Source organism: Rattus norvegicus, chromosome 7 (genome assembly GCF_036323735.1).
Source record: "Rattus norvegicus strain BN/NHsdMcwi chromosome 7, GRCr8, whole genome shotgun sequence".
In the NCBI taxonomy this organism is placed as follows: Eukaryota; Metazoa; Chordata; class Mammalia; order Rodentia; family Muridae; genus Rattus; species Rattus norvegicus.
Window position 1 is genome coordinate 106,314,134 of NC_086025.1, and position 22,077 is coordinate 106,336,210.

General features: G+C 45.1%; 1 protein-coding gene across 2 annotated transcripts in view; it reads right to left on the minus strand.

The window, feature by feature from the left end:
* Nucleotides 1–2,649: 2,649 nt before the first annotated feature.
* Kcnk9 (potassium two pore domain channel subfamily K member 9) overlaps nucleotides 2,650–22,077 on the minus strand; it is a 45,670-nt gene continuing 26,242 nt past the window's right edge. Inside the window, exons 2-3 of one of the 2 annotated variants that reach the window (XM_017595136.3) lie at nucleotides 12,849–13,800; nucleotides 2,650–7,760 (exon numbers count right to left, since the gene is read on the minus strand). In XM_017595136.3, coding sequence (XP_017450625.1) covers nucleotides 12,893–13,800 — 908 coding nt within the window. In that variant the 3' untranslated portion in view covers nucleotides 2,650–7,760; nucleotides 12,849–12,892. Of the gene's footprint in view, nucleotides 7,761–12,848; nucleotides 13,801–22,077 lie in introns of those variants that run through there. The other variant, NM_053405.2, reaches the window with a different exon arrangement.

A 22,077-nucleotide genomic window follows, 5' to 3' on the forward strand; every position in this document is an offset into this window, starting at 1 on the left:
GCAAGGCCCTGGGTTCGGTCCCCAGCTCCGAAAAAAAGAACCAAAAAAAAAAAAAAAACCATCATATTCTTTTGCTGTGTATGTATGTCTTCAGTGGCAAGGTCACCTTGCTTCAGGATCTTGTCTGTGTAATAAAAGAAAGTTCTGGAAGACTTTATGCTGTTGCTACTTAATATTCCATCAAGTACATAGTCAAGTCACTTCACTCATGACTCATTGGACAGAATGAGTCATGTGACTATTCCCACCCAGGGAACCAGAATGTGCTGCTACCTCTGCCTCCCTGGAGGATCTAGGGATTGATCAATGCAAACCCATCTGTGAAAAATAGATTCATCTGTCAAACATGTCTGAGGCTTTGAGATGAGAAAGCTCAGTTTCTTCTGAATAGTGGACTCTGAGAAATTCTATATGCTAGATGGATACCTGGAACATGGTGGTATATAATATGTGGCCTTTTGGTTACATATGCATCTTTCACTACAGTTGGGGCTAAGATGTGCAGCTTAGAGGCATAGCCATGGAAAGTACTGTCAGAGATCCACATTTTCACTTGAAAAGCACCTACCCCCCAACTGTCATGAGGTCTGTTATCTAGCATTCTCTCTCTCTCTCTGTCTCTCTCTGTCTCTGTCTCTCTCTCTCTCTCCCCTCCCTCTCCCTCCTTCTCTCCCCTCCTCACCCCTCTCTGTTTCTCTCTTTCTCTCTCTGTTTCTCTGTCTCTCTGTTTCTCTCTCTGTCTCTCTCTGTCTCTGTCTCTCTGTCTCTCTCTCCCCCTTTCCCTCTCCCTCCTTTCCTTCCTCCCCAATCCCTCTCTGTTTCTCTCTGTCTCTCTGTTTCTCTGTCTGTCTCTCATCTCTGTCTCTCTCTGTTTCTCTCTGTCTCTGTTTCTCTATGTCTCTCTGTCTCTCTCTCTCCCTCTCCCGCCTTCCCTCCCTCCCTCACTCCTCTCTGTTTCTCTCTGTCTCTCTCTGTTTCTCTCTGTCTCTCTCTGTTTCTCTGTCTCTCTCTGTCTCTCTCTGTCTCTGTCTCTCTGTCTCTCTTTCTCTCTCTCCCTTTCCCTCTCCCTCCTTCCCTCTCTCCCTCTCCCCTCTCTGTTTCTCTCTGTCTCTCTTTCTGTTTCTCTCTGTCTCTCTCTCTGTTTCTCTCTCTGTCTCTATCTGTCTCTGTCTCTCTGTCTTTCTCTCTCTCCCCCTTTCCCTCTCCCTCCTTCCCTTCCTCCTTCATCCCACTGTTTCTCTCTGTCTCTCTCTCCCTCTCCCTCTTCCTTCCTCTCCCTTTCCCTCTCCCTCCTTCCCTCCCTCCCTCACCTTTCTCTGTTTCCTCTGTCTCTCTCTGTTTCTCTCTCTGTCTATCACTGTCTCTCCCTCTCCCTCTCCCTCTCCCTCTCCCTCTCCCTCTCCCTCTCCCTCTCCCTCTCCCTCTCCCTCTCCCTCTCTCCCTCTCCCTCTCCCTCTCCCTCTCTCTTCTCTCTCTGTGTGCTCTCTCCCAGGACATGGATGATAAGACAATATGCTGTAACTTTGAGGCTCTCAGGAAGCTGACAGAAAGAAACTGAAAGATATCTCCTTTCCCTGTAATGTTATATATGATGGTTATCACTTCTAATTGTCCAGAAACTGAAGGGAGTAAATGGGTCTAGCCCTTCCTTCAAGGCCTCATCATGGCTGCCAATGGCCATGAGGCTAATCACAGTTCCTCTGCAGCTTCCCCTCAGCTTCCTGTCTAGAAACCATTGTACCGTTCATTCAACTCCTCATATTTGAGCTTTTATTTGATATAACTATCTTGTGGTTGTATCTAATTCACCATCTTGCTGTAAACCCCTTCCTTATATTTCTGATTATGGATTTCCCATTTGTACAGAGGGAGAACAGGAGCTAAGATGTCACCATGGCCTTGATGCTGTGAATTCCAGACCCACCCTGTCACCTTAGTCTCTTATATCCCACATTATATAAAACTGTTCTCCCCTCTTCAGATCCACCCCCCTCCCCAATGTGAGTGGTAGATATATCTGGGAATATCATCTGCTGGATGTTGTTCTCTAGTTTACCTCAGACCATCACAACCCTAGTGGTGAAAATATGAACCACAATAGCCTTGAGACGAGTCATTGCCTGCTACCCTAAAAACAATATAGTAGCATATGGGATGCAAGGATTTCTGTTGCTTCTGTCCCAATGGGAGGGGTTAGATTTGGAATGGCAAAGGGAAGCCAGGAGTCATCAAGTTCATCCACAGGAGCCACTGGAGAGGAGTTGCCTTTGATGACGGGAAAGTGGGGAAGATTCATTTGTGTGCAAACGGAGTTTAAAATGCTGATTGGAAACCAGGTAGAAATGTGGCAAAAGCAGTTGATGGTGTCTAGTAGAGTCCTTAGGAAGGTATGGGGGAAAGGAATGAGCTGCCTGGGTTCACAGCCCCCACAACTCCAGTATACACAAGGCCCAAGAACCTGGGTGCTTTGCCGCTCAGGTGACTGCCATTGCATAAAGTAAGAAAAGACTGCTTGGTCTCCAAAACATGAACACAGGAGTCTTTGCAGGCTCTGTGCAATAGGAGAAATGAGAGCATGCATGGCTTGCCACCAAGGTGCCCAGCCCTGGTCAGCTGCTTAATGAAGGAAGGAAGGCTACAACACAATAGGAACATGCCAGAGACTTTAATTAAAAAAAAATAGAAAAGTGCAATAGTTTACAACGCTACAACAGCAGATGATTTTCCTCTAAAGACATGTAAAATATATACAGCTTGTTTACTACATTTGGTACAAAAAGAAAATTAAAAAAAAAGAGAGAGAGAGAGAGATGTAGTCCCTGCATCAGATACATATTTTACATGAGCTAGATGGCTAAGATGTGTAAACATTGGTGATACTGGTATGCTTGTTCATCTTTTCAGGTAAGCTACATAATAAATACATCTGATATTCACTTGATGGTTGTTGTTCTAAGGCCATTTGTGAAGGTGCTCTCTCCCGAAGGCTGAGCAGGCAGCGAGGATGAATACAGGACACACACAGGAGGGCAGATGACTCTGTAGTTGGGCAGGGATGGCCGCTGGTGTTGCCTCTTTTGGTGCAGGGTTCCACCGAAGGCCTGCTATGTGTGTTGGACCTGTCATACCCACCAACCATAGGAAAAAAAGGTAGAGTCCCACCCGCAGGGCTCAGGATACACTATGGCACCTTCCTGGAAAGTAGCACTGGCTAGAGAATACTTCAACCCCATTTCCTGTAGAACTCTCCAGGTCTTCATCGCCATTTCCATGAGGTCATTCTAGCCAGGTTTTGGCAGCTTCACTTTTAGAACCAAACCCAGGTACTACCCTGTACCATACCACACAAAAACACCCAATAATGCGACTTCCCAAAACTACAAAAGAAACAAAGCACATAGATCCGAAGATACCAAGTGACTGTGTATATCTGTGTATATGTATGCTCTCTCTCTCTCTCTCTCTCTCTCTCTCTCTCTCTCTCTCTCTCTCCCATCTCTCGCTCTCTCTCTCTCTCTCTCTCTCTCTCTCTCTCTCTCTCTCTCTCTCTCTGTGTGTGTGTGTGTGTGTGTGTGTGTGTGTCTCCTTCTGTCTCTTTCTCTCTTTTTCTGTCTCTCTTTCTCTCTGGGTGTTTCCCTTAAACACAGAGACACACACACACACACACACAGAGACACACAGACACATACACACACAGACATACACACACATACACACACACACAATTACATGAAGGCCCACATTCCCATGTCCCCACCTCCCCACCCCAGACCTTTCAATGAGCCCTGCGAATACATGCTAATTATTTTTAACATCGATGTATTTGACACTAATTCAAACTTCCCGTCCATGCCAGGGGTCACAAATGATAGACATTTTGATTTTTGCTTTTTGGCTGGTTTTGTTGTCATGAGGTACATAGATACACACTGGACTGAGGTTAAGACTGTACAGCTATAAGGGGAATGTTCTACCACTTCTTGATCTGCTGGGATAGGCTAGAAGGCCACCTTCGCCACTTATCAACTGTGTGGTAAAAATTCAGTTCGTCTTCAACACTCCTTGTTCCTTGTCTTCTGTGTGTAATTGTAAACCCTTCTATCAACACAGGAGAAAATAACAAAATACCCCAGATTTCTCCCTACGCTCCTGGTCTGACATCTTATGCAATTTCTACTCAGCGGGATTCACAGTGTCTGCCACTCAATGCAGTGTTCATGTGGTGGAGGTTTCTGATAAGGCAGAAGATAGGCTGAGATGACCTCAGAAGGGCCTTCCCAACCCCAAACCAGCTGTCAAAATGCTATTTGTGGCCTGAATAAACAAATGTATAATTAGCCCTTTTCTGGAATATGTTCTCTGAAGAGCCATCAAATTATAGAGAAATCTTGTTAATTGTGGGTTCTGCTTCACTGGGTTCCCGCTCACTGCATTTTCCCCATTTCATTTGATTTTTATTTTTCTACCCAACTTCTAAAGTTCCAGCTTGAAGAAATGAAAACAGTTGTACAGGCATGCTCTAGTTCCTATCTCTACTCCTTAAACCTACAGCAACCGCTCACACACTGTAGACCACATTCGGTCCAGTGAACTCGGCCTCGTGGGACCAGAGAGGGCAATCCTTGTTGCTCCACCTGATCTGTGAGAGAAGGTGGAACCAGTGTGTGGGCATCAGGTAGTACTGCACACAAATGTCCCCAGAGCTGCAGCTCACATCTGGAACTCTGTCGTGCTCTCTAGGTAAAGTGTAGTAAGAACCCTTTAGGAGAAGAAGGGCTTTGGTTGACTGTGGTGACTGTTGTACCCACAGCTATGCCATTGTTTGTGGGGGCTGGGGGAGCCCATGGGATGGATGATAACCAGGTACCGTCCAATTTCTCAATAAGAAATTCACAGTACAGCTCAACCTAGGAAAGGGTAAGTTTCTAGGGAAGGGTAATTGGCCTATTCTTAGGCACCTCGTCTTGAAATGACTTGACCTTGTCTCTCCTCTGACCTCTACCACCAAAATGTCAGCAAGGAGTCTAGAGTGGGGTGACATGGGTTGCATCTCTTCTGTACCAGTGTGTATCTAAGAGATACCTGCTTCTGGCCTGGCCGTTCTATCTTCTATAGAGGAAATGAGAAATGATTTGCCAAGGCCCTGTGACCCAACTGTATCTAAGGAAGAAAAGGAAAGAAGGACTGGCTCTTAGGAAGATGCCTAGAGGCCCCTCTCCCTACTGCCTAACAAACTGCAAAAGGCAAATCAACACTGTTTTCAGAGCCAACGCATTTTCAGGCACCCTCACTTACCCCACCCCACACCCCAAATCAAGTATGTTCTTATGACACCAAGTATCTCCAGAACTGGATTGGAGCCTCCAAAGATGTCGGGACTCAGGATCAAATGGGAAGCTATTGAAATGAACCAAGTTTACTCAAGGTCCTTCATCTTCTCCCACATCCCTCCAGACCATAGGCTACCCACCTCTGGCAGAGCTCTTCAACATATTAGTTGTCTGCATGTTGAAGGTAGGGAAGATTAAGCCCACCCCTCCCACTACCCACCTTTGTGTCCCCACACAATTTCAGACAAAACCAAGGTATCCTTTGGAGTCAGATTCTCAACCCCGTGTTCTAGAAGGTCAGTTATAGCAACATATGCAGTATAGAGCTCTACCCCAATCCTTCCAGAACCATCCTTGGCTGAGCGTTTCTATGCTCTAAGTCATTCTCAGGTCTACCTCTCAGGAAGGGTCACCTGTCAGGGTCACACAGTGTTATTGGAGAGGGTCCAGCAGAAGGCCTTTGTCCTGTGCAGGTGGAAGCCACTTTTTTGCCATGTGCATGGGCATGCTGGCCACCTTTCATGCCAGAGAACTCACTACCGTTGGTCCTGGATGTGTCCTCTGGGATCCACTGGCACAAAGATGATGCCTGAAGATAAATGTCTACAAGGTTAGAAATGACAATCACAGGCTTAAACAACAAGCACATGGTTTCCCTCTTAGCATTGACATTAATACAGGAAAAGGAGCTGGCACATCCACTAGGTACATTCCTGGAAGTTTCTCCCCTTCTTTGGGAATCCATGCAAAGCCTCCTCCCCAATGTGAGCCCCACCCATGTGATTTCCTCTGCTTTTCCAAACCACTCTCTCCTCTCTCTAAGGCATGCCCTTGTTTCATTTTCTGTGTTTGAAGCTTCCCACTCCACCCTACCCATACACTTCAGTACCAGCCCTCTGGGATCCGCAGACGCCGGGCTTGGAGATCCAGTCTTGCAGCGTTTCTGAACCTTGCCAGCCACCTGCTGAACAGAAGTGCTCTGGCTGCACCCCTACCCACCACCCACACCCCTACCAGCAGCAGAGTTCGCACATACAAGACGTGCTTGATGTTTCATCTGTACAGCACTGCACCAGAATGGCTCTGGAGTTACAGTTATAGTTCGGTCCTCCACAAAGCAACAACCAGTTGATGTGAAGGGAGGCCCTGTGCTGGGCGAAGTGTACATACTTTCCTGGGAGTAAAGCAGGTGTTCAGTAAACATTCACATGTAGTTTTCACAAGCACCGTGTGAAAACTTAGAACCTCCAATGTCAGAGTGTGAAAACAGACGTGGAAACGGAGGGGTAAATCCACCACCCAACTGTAAAGGACAGAGGTTGGTCCCAGGTGTGTAAAATACCAGCCCCAAGCATCTTTCAGCACACCCAGATGCTCTGGGCATGGGAGAGAAGCAAGAAGTAGATGTTCTTGTCTCTCCCAGCCTCCAAAGGTTCAGGGTCTGTGTCATTGTGTATGATCTTCCCAGCCACACTACCACCCTCAAGAAAATGACACTGCCCCACCTGATCCCCTTGTGATGTTCCCATCACCAGCCCCCGCCTACTACAGGGAGAAATATCCCAGCATGCTTCTATAATCTATAGATGTTCCCACCCTCAGACACTGAAGTGCCTTGCTGTGTGGATAGCTCCTGGGCCAGTTGCTAATGGCTCACTCAACTCCCAAGGCACGTGCAATTGAATAGCAAGCAGTGCAATGCAAACCAGGATTTGGGTTGTTTCCAGGGATTTGCATTGGAATACCCCATGTCTACTTCAGCCAGATAACTCATGCTTGGACCTGCTTTACCCTGAGGCCTCCCTCCCCTCTGTGGGCACTTGCTAACTCTCTGCACACAAGGGTGACCCATCAGGCATTTGCTTCTCAGTATGTTCACTCATGAGAAGCAAACACAGAGGAACCCAGTGAAGGACATTGCTAAATCCACAGGGTGTCAAAAACTTTGAAGGAAGGACTAAGATGTTTCATCTCTACCTTCAAAAGGGCATAGCCATAGCAGATACTTGTCATCAGTTGGAAGGGAAAGGAATGTGCTCTAGAATATGCCAGAGCAAACATCTCTAAGGCAGAGATAACAAATGATAGCCCCTTGGTGGGCAGGGCAGGCCAGTGACATGACAGTGAGACATGTCTTCTACTGTAGTAAGTGAGGAGACTGTGTGGTGGTCATCGCCACTCACGAGGTTGCTGCTTGGTGCCAAAATGGCCCAACAGATTTGCAGGCAAGGGACCCTACAGGAACATGTCTCTGTGCCTTTTGTCTAGGTATAGCTGGGCCATTCCCATAGGTGTTTAGGGGAAAGGGTGCTGACACTCGCCCCTCGTGGAAGAGGTCCCCGGGAGAGGTCAGAAATCCGAAGCCTGCTTGGGCTTCACAGTGAGACCCAGCATCCATGGGCGCCTCTCTTGAAGATGCAGTTAGGTCCCCTAACAGAGGAAAACAACATTTAATATGACTTATTTATTCACAACAAAAGCAGTAACCACAGAGGTCCCCAGAGAGACAAACATCAAATGCATAAATCAGGGCTAAACAACATCAACTACATCATTTTCTTGTCAACAGTTCCTCAAGCCGAGGGAACAAGCAGACGACAGCAGATCATAGGCATTCTACAAGACTACGGGCCTGGGGTCCTCAAAAATATCAATTATCAAGAGACACAAACACAGTGAGGGAGATGCCCTCAATTGGGGGGTTGGGGAACAACAAGACAAGCAGGTGTGGGGTGTGATCTTGGATGCATCTTAGATTCACAAACAAGTTCAGTAGGACATTTTAGGGACACTTGGGGAATTCTTTATACAGATTATATTATTATATTAGATATTCTTATGCTAAGTTTCTTAGGTGTGACAACACCACTACTATATAAGAGAATGCACTTTTCATGAGAGATATACAATGTTATCTTTGGCTGAACCACCTAAAAGCTGTAGACACCATGATACCTTATCTTCCAACCATCTCAGTGTTGAAGAGGATACTGAGGCTGGCTCTGGGTGAAAGGTCTAGGGAATCCCATGGTGCTAGTCTATCAACTTTTCTGTCACCCTCAGACTTTTTTTTTTCAAAGTCGGTGTCAGGGGAATCGTGATCATTTACTTTTGATCATCAACCTCTACCAACATGTGGTCAAGATGGGACCACAGAAAGTCAATCTAAGCCTAGCACTTTAAGGGACCCATGATGCATTACACCGTGGTCTAATGCTCTATGCCAGCACTTGTTTCTATTCACCTTTCCAGCTCTCCATCTCCTGCTGAGTTTTAGCTGAGTTTTTTGGCGGATCAATCTTCAAATGTGACTAGATCATCTAAGCCAAAGGTCCTTGTGGGTCAAGCTCATCTTGTGCAAAGTGTCCCTAAATCCCAACCCTTGCTATACCATCAGATTAAAGGGAAAGCTACAGAGGCTCAAGGAGTGAAATGACTTCCAAGAGCCCAGTGAGGCAAGGCAGAAGAACCAGTCCCTGCCCTACCACTTTTCCTCATCCAGGATGCTTTCTGGTCCTGAGAAGACCTTGACTCTGGAGGCAGTGCATCTACCATTTTCAGAACTAAGTCACAATTCACAGATGCTGACAAGCTAAGAGCTGGTAGAATGGACATATTCCAGCATACATCTCAGATCTCACAGCTCTGTAAACAAATGTCTGACCTGGGCTTCATTATTCTAGAAAGACTATATGGAGGTGAAGTTGGGAGCCGCCATGATGGGTAGTCACTTTCTGATCTTTCTTTCTCTCAAAGCACATAGACAAGGAAGATCTCTAAGGAGCCCTTATCCCTCTAGATTCTAGCTGAGATAGATTGGCACTGGGATTCAAGATCTGTACAGCTTTCATTTCTGGATGAAATTGATAAAAATTACCTGCTTCAGCTTATCTACTCTCCAGATGTCTCCTAAATCAGGTACACAGAAAATATACAGATGTGCCCATCTTACTATGGCCATGCTGAAGCCAGCACCTCTCTCAGTCAATCACCCATCATGGGCTCCGATCCTAAAGGCTACTACCATGGCCTCAAAACTGAGTGGGGCAACCAGAAAGAACAGAGTTGGTTCCAGTTCAGGGACTAACAGAGAATCTCAAAACCCAGAGAGAGAAGTACTCTTGATGTTCAAGGTCTATCAGGCAAATGGGTGAGACAGCACCTTCTTCCTGGGATGGGTACCTTTAAGGGTCCAAATGGGATGAACACTAGAAATCAGCAAGCCCAGAACTCTGGGTTACTCCTTATCATTGCCTATTTCTTACTGTCCTCGATGAAGTAAAGATGGAGATCACTTAGTGAAGAGTTCAAGTCAGATATCTTATTAAGTATATATATATACAAGGCAAATTAACTTCCAGGAACTGAACAGCAAGCCAGCCTCCAGTTCCTGAGACTGAATCCCTTCTGCAAACAACCTTGCATGAGGTCTGTTGAAGGGGTTTGGTTAACTGGAGGGAAGGGGACAACAATCACTTGACTGAAAGAAGCCGCCAAGTGCATGAGAGAGGGAGAGAGGTCCAGGTCAGAGACACAATAAAGTCCAGTAATAGGGAATCTTTGGAATGCTGTGCAAAACATCGACAAAGCAGCTAGGACAACAGCAAAAGGAAGTGTGAAGGCCTATATTCTTTACACATGACCTCAGATATGTTGACCCTCTTGAATCTCAATGTTGTTCTCTGAAAATGAGGGAGCCCGTGGAGTTTTCCTTGCTAGGAGCCCCTTCGACTCTACTGGTGGACTCTTGATAGAAATGGCCCACTCTCACCTTGTAAAAAGGAAAACCCTTAAGAATTTGACTCCTCCCTGCTCTCACACCAAGAGAGCACATCAGTAGATGTGCCCAGAAAACAATCTTACCGGGTCCTATGCTAAGGAATGAATCGGCCATTGGAGAAGATCCACTTTAGGGAGATAAGCCAAGACTCATTCCCTCCTTCTGTGCTCTATGTTGAGCTTGGAAGAGACAATTTGGTGCCCTTCCTTCCAAAGCTGAACTGGCAATAAATAGCCGAAGACATGGGAGGGTTACAAGGATGATAACCAATTACAAGTTGCTTCATTACTTCCATCAGTGGCTATCATGTGAGGAGGAAAGAGAATTCATTCTGCAGCCCTTCACCTTGCAGAAGGAGGGGTGTCAGTTCTGTGAGAATATAGAAGGTGGTATCTATATTTCTCTGGGAAGAAGGGATGTACCTGTCATTCAATCCTTCCCACACAATGGTCACTGTGTGACCACCTTACACAGATACATGAATAGGAAGCCAGCTCTAAAGATAGGCTGAGCCTATGTCCCTCTGACTTGACTCCTGGGCCTAATGATTGGCCCTGTGAAGACACCAAGCAGGATCCTTCCTCCACTGTAGGGCTGAGTCAGGACACCTTGGTGTCGGAAAGTCCACCTTCTGTACCCTTCTGGGTAGGGACTGAGAGTGAATCCTTGGTTCTCTCAGTGCCTCAATGCCATGTACCGATCAGAGGTGATCACACATACCTACCCACCATTTGAGAGCAAATCTTACAACAGTTTCAGGGGAATTCCTACATGTGTCCAGGAAACCTCCTCCGAGGCATAAAGTACTCTGCATATAGGCATCAGGATTGTCACATGTGTGACCCAAAAGAGCCAACAATCTCTTTGCAGAGCAAAAACATTCAAGAAGAGCGATTGCTTCTATTCTCTGGACAGACTTGAGAGCCCTGTGCAGGGCATTCCACACAACACAATCTCAAACAAGTGAACTGATAAGGACCTCGAAGTTGGAATGTGTCAACTTTGGCCAAGAGAGTCTAAGGTTCACAGACTCCTTTTGAAGGTCCCGTGTCCTAGACGAAGGGGATATTTCAACACGGGGTGTAGCATTAAGTGCATGCATTGACTTTCCAGAGGAGTCCTGGATGCTCCTGGTTTCAGCCCAATGGCACACATGCTTGGGACTGGTGGCATTTGGATGCTGTGTCCTTTAAGAAATCTTGAAGACCAGTAAGTGCGCTCCTTGTGCGTGCGTAGTGTAGCCAAAGCCCATTTCCATCCAAAAGCCAGGAACTTCCAGTATACGAAGGAGTGGGAGGATGAGTGAATGAGGTGACTTTTAGAGATGGTAGGGATGGCGATGAGAGAAATTAGAGTCCCTCAGTGAATATGGAGGCCGAGCTGCCCTCGGACTCCTGCGATTGAAAGGGCCTACATACGATGTGCCATATTCTCTAGCCTAAACTGTCCCCTACAGGGTCATCCTTTATTGAGAGTAGGGAGGAATTTCTCAGCTACCTAGACAAAGCATCCCCTGAGCTTGACAAGTTCCCAGTAGGCCAAGATACAGCCTCTAAAACTCTTCCTGAGACCAACATGAACTTCTCCCTATTTACAGATCAAATGCATTTAGAGACACTCTCTCCTGAAATATATACCTCTCTATATATCTTTAAACAAGGAATGCCCTGTCGCTTTCTTATTAGGAAAAGAAACCACATCATCATTCTGATAGCCATTCTCATCCAAGCATTCCAGAACTGGGACTCTAATCCATGCAGGTAGAGACATCACAGAGACCATCGTCATAGTCATCATCGTTAGGAAGAGGGGAATAATAAAATAGATACTCTTGGGTCCCAACTATTTTCCTGTTTACCCTGTCAACTCCAGCTGCAGGGAAAACTGTTGGAACTGGAAATGCCAAAATTGAAAATGTCTTCAGTAAGTTGTGGCTTTGGACCTACTCCTTTGCAACCTCTGCTTTCTCATGTCAATGATGCATACCAGTTCACAAAGTGCACGATTCTTAAGGTTTAATTTTAAACTGGTAAGGTAACCTGATCCCTGTGGTCTTACCCACCTACACCCTGAAGAGAAGTAAATGAGATTTAGAAGCTATGGCCATCTGATACATCTTGGGTTAAAAGTGCTTTGTGGGATGTGCTCAATTTGGCAAGGTGATAAATCAAACCTTGCAGGGTTTAGTTTGTTTGGAAAGCAGCCTCGAGGAGACTGCTAATGAAATTGTATGAGTGAGAAGGGAGTGAATGCCTGATACTTTCCACCTTGTCGCACAACACACCTGCACACAGAAGCACGCACACTCATGTTGCACACGCATACACACAGCCACCCAGTCCTTGGGGGAAGAAGAGAGGAGTTAGGTCGGAGACATCACTACGGGTAGGCAGTCAAAGGCTTCGGTTGGGTATCCTCTCAGCTCTGTCTTGGTGCTCCTGTTCTCACACCTGTCCTAGGAAAGCCACCCCAGAGAGAGGAGGCAGGGTGGGGAGAAATGTAAGGCATAACTCTGGTGGGGAGAAAGGAAGGAATCCATGCTTCATGCTCAGGTGCGAGCTTCAGAGAGGATGGGCCTCTATTTGCCCTTTGGACAGCTCTGCCTGGCTGGAAAGGTCGGAAAGAAATGAACCCAGGAGAGGAGGGAAGAGAGAAAGGAATGATGATGACTGTAAGCACAAAAAAAGAGAATAATAATAAATAAGGAGGGAGAGAGGAGTTGGGACAATGAAACTTACATCTGCATGACAAATGATTCTTCCGTGTACTTCCCTCCCCACACTTAGATGGACTTGCGACGGATGTGCAGCCTGTGGTTTTCCCCGCAGGTGTGCATTCCAGGAGGGATGGCGCCGAATGGGGACCGGAAGTAGGTGTTCCTCAGCACGTCCGGAGGGATCTCTTCAACCCTGCAGGAAACCGAGTGGACTGTAGCCCGGACATTCCTGGTACTGGGACCAGGAGTAGCAGCAGCAGCAGCAGCAGCAACAGCAGGAGGAACAGGAGTAGTAACTACGACATTCTCGACGGCGTCATCATCATCGTCATCATCATCACCCCAGTTGGCACCAGGGAAGCAGAGATAGCACAGGGTTCGGCCGTATTTCCTGAGGAAGTACATGGGGTGGTGCCTCTTGCGACTCTGAGGCACACGGACAACCACCCGTCTTGGGTTTCCAGCAAGTATCTGCGCAACTTCTCCCTCCAGAAGATCTTCATCGGTATTCATGGTCAGGAATCGCAGGACCACAAGATTGAGGAAGGCACCGATGACGGTCAGGCCCACCAGGATATACATGAAGCTGAAGGCCACGTAGAATGGCTTCCTCTGCAGGGCACCCTTGGATTGCAGGGCCACAAAGTCGCCGAACCCTATAGTAGTCAGTGTAATGAAGCAGTAGTAGTAAGCGTGGAAGAAGCTCCAATCTTCGCACTGGGAAAAGGCAGCCGCCCCAAGGCACAGGGTGCCCATGCAAGAAAAGAAGCCGACGGTCACCATGTTCTCCATAGAAACTTCAGTGTTGCGCATGCCACAGCACTTCTTGATCCGTTTCAGCAGGTAGCGCACGAAGGTGTTCATGCGCTCGCCCAGGCTCTGGAACATAACCAGCGTCAGAGGGATACCCAGCACAGCATAGAACATACAGAAGGCCTTGCCAGCATCGGTTCCAGGTGCAGCATGTCCATATCCTATGGAAAGAAGAAGAAGAAGAGTAGGGACAATAGTTAGGGAAGGTTCTGTGGGGTTTCAGGAATAGATGTAGAAACATCAGACATTTCTAACAGACAGGAGTTTAGAGCATATAAAGATAAAGAAGAACCACATGCATGCTGGGGAAGGAGGGATTCAGGGAAATGTCGCTACAAAGAGATTCAGCGTACAGATTAAGTACCTCTAATCTCAAAACAAAATCAAAAGTGCTACAAAACCCAAAACTTTTTTTTGCTTTGTATCAGGGTCTGATATAGTTCAACTTAACCTCAGACTCATGTAGATGAGGCTGGCTTGGGACTCCTTACCCCCTACCTCCACTTCCAAGTAGACATATGCTCGCTCTCAAGACATTAGGAGTGTCAACATGATGCAGCGAAAAGAAATTTCCATACAATGAAACCTCGTTTGATCTAAAAATCTCCTTAAGCTGTTTATTAGGTGTGTGTGATATGCAAATGGAGCTTGCTTTTACTCTGGAGTCTATCTCATTATGGAGATACAAAAATCCCCAAATCTGAAGTGCTCCCAAACCTCGAGCACAAAAAAAAATGGGTTGAAGCATTTTGGATAAGGGATGTTTATCAGCCTTAACTGACACCTAAGAGGCAAAGAAGACTCATTTGAGGAGAATCCCTCATAATAGTTGGATATCTGATAGGTTGAGGCATGTCAGTGTTCTCAGCGTAACACAGCATATGTACTACTAAGTACAAAAACCCAAGAGAGAAAAGGGAATATCCCTACCACAGCTCCACAGAAAGAGTGACTAATGAAAGAATAGATACTGTGGGCCAGCAGGAGACTGACTCCTCATATGCCATCCTTGTCTAAAATTGTATAATGACCCTAAACAAATGGAGTAATGACTCCAAGCCTACGAGCAAGCCGAAGCTTGCAGTAAGTGACTTAGCAGGTAACTAATCTGACATGGTCAGAGCTGGAACTTGAGCCTGGTGTTTTTATCCACCAAGAATGAGGCTAAAAGAAAGAGCTTAAACTGAGAGACGTGGTGGCAGGGCAGGAAGAACTTTCTCTGCTGTTCACTTTGTTCTGTGATGTAGCCTCATGCCTAGGCAGTGTCTCTAAGGGACAGAATTTAACCTTGTATCAAAAGTCACCTTGATAGAGAGAGAACACACAGCCCTCAAAGACCTCAATACCAGTTCATTCTAGTTTGAGTTCTGAAATGAACACTGCCCAGAAAGAAAGGAAAATACATCGTGGAGAATGTTTGGACTGGGAATTTGGAGGCTAGAACTCGTCTTCAAATCCTGCCCCATCAAGGAAGGCAACATGTATGTCTCCCCAAGTAACACGCTCAAGGTCACATACCACCTTTATTATGTTATATCCCAGAGACTCTGTCAACTGACGTGTGGGATGATGATGTCTCTAGGTGGACTGCTAGGCAAACCTTCTGAGACCAGAGATCTAATAGAACCCGCCAAACTCAGGTCTCCCTCCCACTCTGACTTCTGTTCTGCCCACATCCCTCTGCTGTAGGTTGTGGTCTCTCCAGAAGACATGGCCTCATTCTCTCTAGCCACCAACCCCTCCACCCCATCCATCACTGAACTCTGTTGCCTCAGATACCCATCATCCACTGCAAAGGAAGATAAATGGCCTGAAGCAAAGTTGGAACCAGGCCAGATAGTGAGCAGAAAAGCAGAGAAGGACCTCAATGCATATTTGATACAAATCACGCAGTGTGAAGAATGAAAAGAGGGAAGGATTGAAAAAAGCAAGACACAAAACTTCGGGGACAAAAGATATTAAGAGATATTCTAGAAAGAAAGATAAAATGAAAATGGGAGAAAGGATGGCTTCAAATCAACCACATTTGGTGACAGACAAAGTGACAGATTCAGTAGTCTCTGCGAACTTTGGTGGGACAAACTTAAAGAAAACTGCACACCAGTGAAGTTAAAAGAAAGCCCAAGAGAGACCTGCTGAAAGGATGACAGGAGAAAAAATGGCACAACTGTTTCTACAAAGCCTACTCTTTGTAGACTACTCTCTTTTTTTTTATTATTAACTTGAGTGTTTCTTATTTACATTTCGAGTGTTATTCCCTTTCCCGGTTTCCGGGCAAACATCCCCCTAATCCCTCCCCCTCCCCTTCTCTATGGGTGTTCCCCTCCCCATCCTCCCCCCATTGCCGCCCTCCCACCAACAATCACGTTCTCTGGGGGTTCAGTCTTAGCAGGACCCATGGCTTCCCCTTCCACTGGTGATCTTACTAGGATATTCATTGCTTCCTATGAGGGCAGAGTCCAGGGTCAGTCCATGTATAGTCTTTAGGTAGTGGCTTAGTCCCTGGAAGCTCTGGTTGCTTGGCATTGTTGTTCATAAGGGGTCTTGAGCTCCTTCAAGCTGTAGACTACTCTCTTAGACTACTGACATCTAATCGTAAGCAACGAAGGCTGAGAAGCAATTGGAGCTATGTTGGTACAGAGTTGGGGAAAACCATTAACCCAGAATCCCATGTCTAAAGGAAACAGCCTGCATGTTCAGCTCTTCAAAGCTAGAGAGTGCTACCCCATCAGATCAGCACGGCACACCTACTGGAAGAGGAGACCCTTCCCCAAAGAGGGAGATTTAGGACTTCAGGAAAGAATGAATCACGTGGTGAGAAATATAAAACATACATGTGTTATTTCCTCTCCTTCTGCATGAAGCTCACCTGCAGCAGACATCAAAGCCAGATGGGGTGGACTCACTGAGCTCTTAACAGTTCTACCTGGGATATATTTAATGCAAGAAGTAAACACAGCATCATCTGGCTCAAAAGCTGAGCGCTGGGTCCCCTTACCTGTCACTTAGGTTCTTCAAGTATGTGCTCCCAAAAACCTCCAACGGAAGCCTTTTTTCTGATTTGTTTTTGTTTTTTGTTTTTTGTTTTTTTTTTTATTTAGAGAAGCTCTCACTCTCTAGTACAGTGTGGCCTGGAATTCATTACATAACCTCCTCTTGAATTTACAGAAATCCTCCTGTCTCAGCCTCCCAAGTGCTTGGATAACACCCACATGCTGCCACTCTAGGCTTTCAGAAGCCATCTGAGTTCTCACTGTGATTCAGTCTTGCCTAGTAGTCAAGACTGGTCCCTGCAGCGTGCAGGCCAATTCAGCCTGAAGCAGATTGACCCCTTAGGAAGAACGGCCAGTATCTTCCATTCCACAGCCTCATCTTTATGCTTGCCATGTTCACTGTGACTGTCCATGGCCTGGTGCCAGCTGAGGGCTACAGTGCTGTCTCCTCCAGCTGCCCAGATATAGAGAAGGTGGTGCTGGGAAAAGAGAGGAATAAAATATTTATAAATGACAGAAGGGGAGTTTTGATAGTGGGGATTAAAGCAGGCACAAATACAAATAAAGAAGGACTCAGGGTGGCTTTGAAAAGAGACATGCTGGGGAAGGAAGCTAACCTTGTCCCCTTGTGCTTCCAAGATGGTTCCTACTTCAGCCCATAATGCAGCTAGCCTGCACAGCTATCCCCCCACAGCTTCCTCAATTCTCTAAACCTTCTCTCTTCTGTAAAGAGGACATGAAGTGAAGCAATCTCTTTAAGTCACCTAGCATTTTATAGTGTACTCTGCTGAATTTGTTCTTTCCTCTGGAAGGAGGTGTCAGGGTTTGTGGTATCCCATGCTAAGCCATTGCTTATTCATGGGGCCCTCTGTGTTCTGCAGAGGGAAACCTGATAGATTTTTTTATATCATGAAAAAGCACACACTTCTTCATGTGATTCACTGATTCCTAGGAGGAACTGGCTAGGCTTCCTGGTCAATTTTGTTTAACTTGGTATCTTAAGAGAGGAAAGGAACCACAAATACAGTTCTTTAACATGCAAGTGTGCAAAGCATGAATTTCTCATAGAAAGTGGGCAAAGGGAAGGGCTGAGTTATCTTCCATCTGCAAAGGGGTCACAAAACCCTGTCTCCTAGGGCAATGTTATGCTGCTGAGGTACCTGTCAATGCCCAGACTGCGATGTGACCCCAAGCCAGAAGTTGCCTGGGGCGGGACACATTTCAGCCCCCAAAGTATCTCAGGCTTGGATTCACGGCATCTCCATGCTTTTAAGAAAATCTGGAGCTCCCTATTCTCCTCCACACAGGCTTGGATTCACAGCCGCTCCCCATGCTTTTAAGAAAGCCTGGCCCTCTCCTCCACACAAGCTTTGCTTTTAGAAGTAGCTAAGGAAATGCTGTCCACAAAGAGCCCACAGGGTGGCAGGATAGTGGAGGCCTTGGCCCGTGGTCTTTCTCAGCCTGCTACCAGAGGTGCAAGGGTGCCCTCTGGCGGGTGATCTGTCACTGCAGACCATGAATGCAAGCATAGGTCCCACACCTGCACAGGTTCCCTCCTGGGATGTGTCCAAGAACCACAAGGAAAAGCCACTAAAGTTTTTCACTGGCAAAACTTATGTTACGTGGTGGATTTTTCTCTCAGAAAGTACCACAATCAATGGAACTTTGGCATAGATATAAAATAAAAGTAGTAATGACCAGTGTTTACTGATAGCCCAAGATAACAGGAAGTAAACTAAAATCCTTTTACACTCAATAACTCATCTCCTGGGGAAAAGATGGTGACCTTTCCTAGTATTCTCCTCCACATGAATGTGACAGTGTCCATGATCTTGGACTTAGCATGATAACTTTCTAAGTTCCCATGTCAGGCTGATCCAGGACTTGTTCCTACATCAGCCCCTGTTGTCAGCCACACCCATAGTGTAAATGAGGTGTCCACATTGTCCCCTTGGTCAGGAAATGGAAATCCTACTGGTTTTTCTGTTGTACCCACACAAAACCTTCCTTTTCTGCCATGCTTCCCTGTATTCACCACCATTCAAAAATCTCTACAAGAAAATGTGGGAAAACAAATCAAATACTCACAAGAAAAAAAAAAAGATAGAAATCTGGCTGATGTTTGAAAAGTCTTGGATAGAATAAGAAAATCAGTAATGGTTGAAAGCCGCCAGGCACTGGATTGGGATGCATCAGCAGAAAGATATACACTCTCTCCCTTAGCTAATAGTGTTAGGCTCAGAAGACTTCAGGTCAGTTATAGTGTAACAAGACTTGTGGGTGATCAGAGGTAAACAAAGCTCTCACCTTGACAGAAGGAAAGCCTATATATTTGAGGGAAAACCTCCACACTTCGCAATATCTCTGGTGACCTCTTTACAACGGTCCATTCTACAAGCTAGCCTGTATTATTTGCACTGACCTCTGTTTTGTTGGTGTGTCCCTCTCCACAGAGCCATGAGAGCACTGAATTTCCAAACCCCTGAAGACTTAACTTTACAGTCTTACTGTATGCTGGATTTCTGATGCAGTGTCTCTTTGTGGGCTGTGGTGAGGCAAGGAGTTGGATGGATTTCCGGGGTAAAAAAGGTACCCAAAGTAAGCATCTACCTATTTAAACTCCTTGGTTGAAGCTTCACAGAAAGAAAACCATGCTCAAGTGGAACATTGTCCTTGATATCCTTCCCAAAAAAGCAAGGATGACAGTTGCTGTGGTGGACACTTGTGCATCTGTCACAGCTAATTCCCATCAACCAGCATTGTGAGACACCACCAGCAAAGGGTACAGGGAGGCATTGCCAGGGGATGCATGATACCCATAATTGCTGCACGATAGCAGCAATGGACAACCCTAGTCCTAATGGACTTTCCCCATGTCTCAGCTTTATAACCTGGGCAAGTTTTCTAACCATGCAGGGATGGAGACATTAAAACCCAAGCAAGAAAAGAGGTAAAAATATTCCCACCCACCCAATCCTGATTATCTCCTAGACTTCCAATTATTTTTAGTGTCCCTTCTGCTTCTTAGACTTTCCCATTTTGAAAGTTACTGGCTATAGAAATAAAAATTCACATAATAGAAAGAAACAAGAGAAAACAGAAGAGAGATCAAAACTTAGGAATGTCTACTCACCATCTTTTCCACTCAGACCTGGAAACTTTTCCTTCTGTTTTCCAAACCCTATTCCTAAATACTTTTTTCCCACGGCTGAGAGAAAACTGCACACAAGCAACTATAAGAAAATGCTAACACTAGTCTATTGCCAATAGCATTCTTCATAAGCATCATTTTTAATTCATCAGTTCTAAATAGAGGCTCCACAATTTCTTCACCTAAATAGACTAAATGTGGAATGTGTTGGACTCTAATTTGCTTCTGTTGCTAACAGCCATTTGTGTTTTAGTCAAAAGCACAGTGGCCCTGGCCTTGAAGGTTTTAGTCAAAAAGCAAAGAAAAGAAACCAAGTAAGTACCAGCAAATGTGCTGGACTAGGTCCTAATACCAGTGAGATATGTCCTCCATTGGCATGCCTGAAGTTGTTAGATGACCACTTCTACTTCCTAGATGAAAAAGCACTTAGGAAAGTCAAAATTTTCCATGTTCCAATGAATTATAATCAATAAAACTAAGATGGCCACCATGGGTTCTCTTCTCAGGGTGTTAGGTGCATGGGTGGATAGATGCAAACAAAACTATTCAAATCCATAAGTGTGCAAAATGTTCCCTGGGGAAAGAAACTGAAAGGAATGGTGAAAACACCTGAAGACGCAGTGTTCCACATTCATTGGAGATTTGGGAGAAGAGTGAAAACAACAGAAAGAATATCTAAAGAAATAATAAATAAAACCTTTCAAACTTTAATGATAATGTTAATCTGAACATCTGAGAAGCTTAACAAATGCCAAGAAGGATAAATGCCTAGATGCATCGCATTTAAACTACTGTATATGCAAGAAGACAATGATGCAATGTTAAAATGAACAAGAGAAAAGCAATTCATTATTAGAATTCCTCAGTAGGGCCCATGAATGACTCTTATTCCAAAGCAGAGTCCAGAAGATAATGGACTGACATGATTGACATGCTGAAAGAAAAAATCTTCCAAGAATTTTGCATTCATTTAAACTACTCTGCAAATTCAAGTAAAAATAAGATATTCTCAGACAGTGAAATGGCATGGTGAAGAAGCTGAATGAAAGTGGCAGTCAATCAAAAATTTTATATCCAACTAAACTATCCTCCTTTTAAAAAAGAGACATTAAGACATTTCTACATTAAAAAAAACAAAAGTATTCTTTGCTTGCAGACTTTTGCTGCAATGAATAATTTTAAAAGCCCTTCTGAATGAAATGGAAGAACTGTAGTCAGTAGTACACATTCATAAAAGAACGAAAGGGTGACAGTAAAGGCAACTACATGTGTAAATATACAAAAGCATGAAATAGCTTTATTCACACCCTTTCTCCTTCCATATAAAAGGCAACCGCTTAACTGATAAAGCAGTGTTGGAGGCAGTGACTTAATATAAAGCAATGATAGATAAGTACATAAATATTTTACTTGTACAACAATAATGAGAGAAGAAGTAGATCTATGTTAGGAAAAATTAAACTTCTGTAAACCACTGAAGTTATAAGATACTATCATCTTCAACTAGCTGATTTTTAAGAGGCCCATTGTTATTTCCAGAGCAGTTACTAAGGAGCTAATTCAAAACACAAAAGAAGCAACAGGAGAATGGAAATGACACGCTTTCCGGTCTACTTATCACAAAAGAAACCAGTAATGGAGAAATGAAGGAACAAAGGAACACAGAACACAAGCAGCATAATGGCAGATTTAACACCTTCCAGATCAGTAAGTACATTAAGTGTAAATTAACTACACAGTCCAATCAGCAGTTGGAGGTTGGCAGATAGACAAAAACAAAAGATACAACCCAAATGCCATGACCCAAGGCTGCTGCCTATAAAAGACACACCTAAAATTCAAAGACGAGCAAATTTAAATAAAAGGATAAACACAAGGCATGTCCTGCAAACTGTCCCCCCCAAAGAAAAACCTGGCATGTCTGTACTAACACCAGGTAAGAAATTGGGTCCAAAATGAATACTATTACTAGAGACTAAATAAATTAATTAATGAATCTTTGAAGTGATAAAAGAGTTAGTGTTTCAAAAAGTGCCACAATCATAAATGTGCATATATTCCAAACAGAATGTTTTGATACAATGGCGACTTAAACCTTGTCCCAGTCTCAGCCAGCAGCCACACCATTGAGAATGCCCTTCCCATTGTCCTTTGAGAAGATCTGAAAGTCTATAATTTTTTATTCCCTCTTCAAGGTCCTGCATAGAACATGAATCTAGCAGGTGCTTTCCATGCTAGACAGAAGCTACAGAGAGCTCAACTGTGGGTCTCTGGCCACTGTATCCATGACAGGC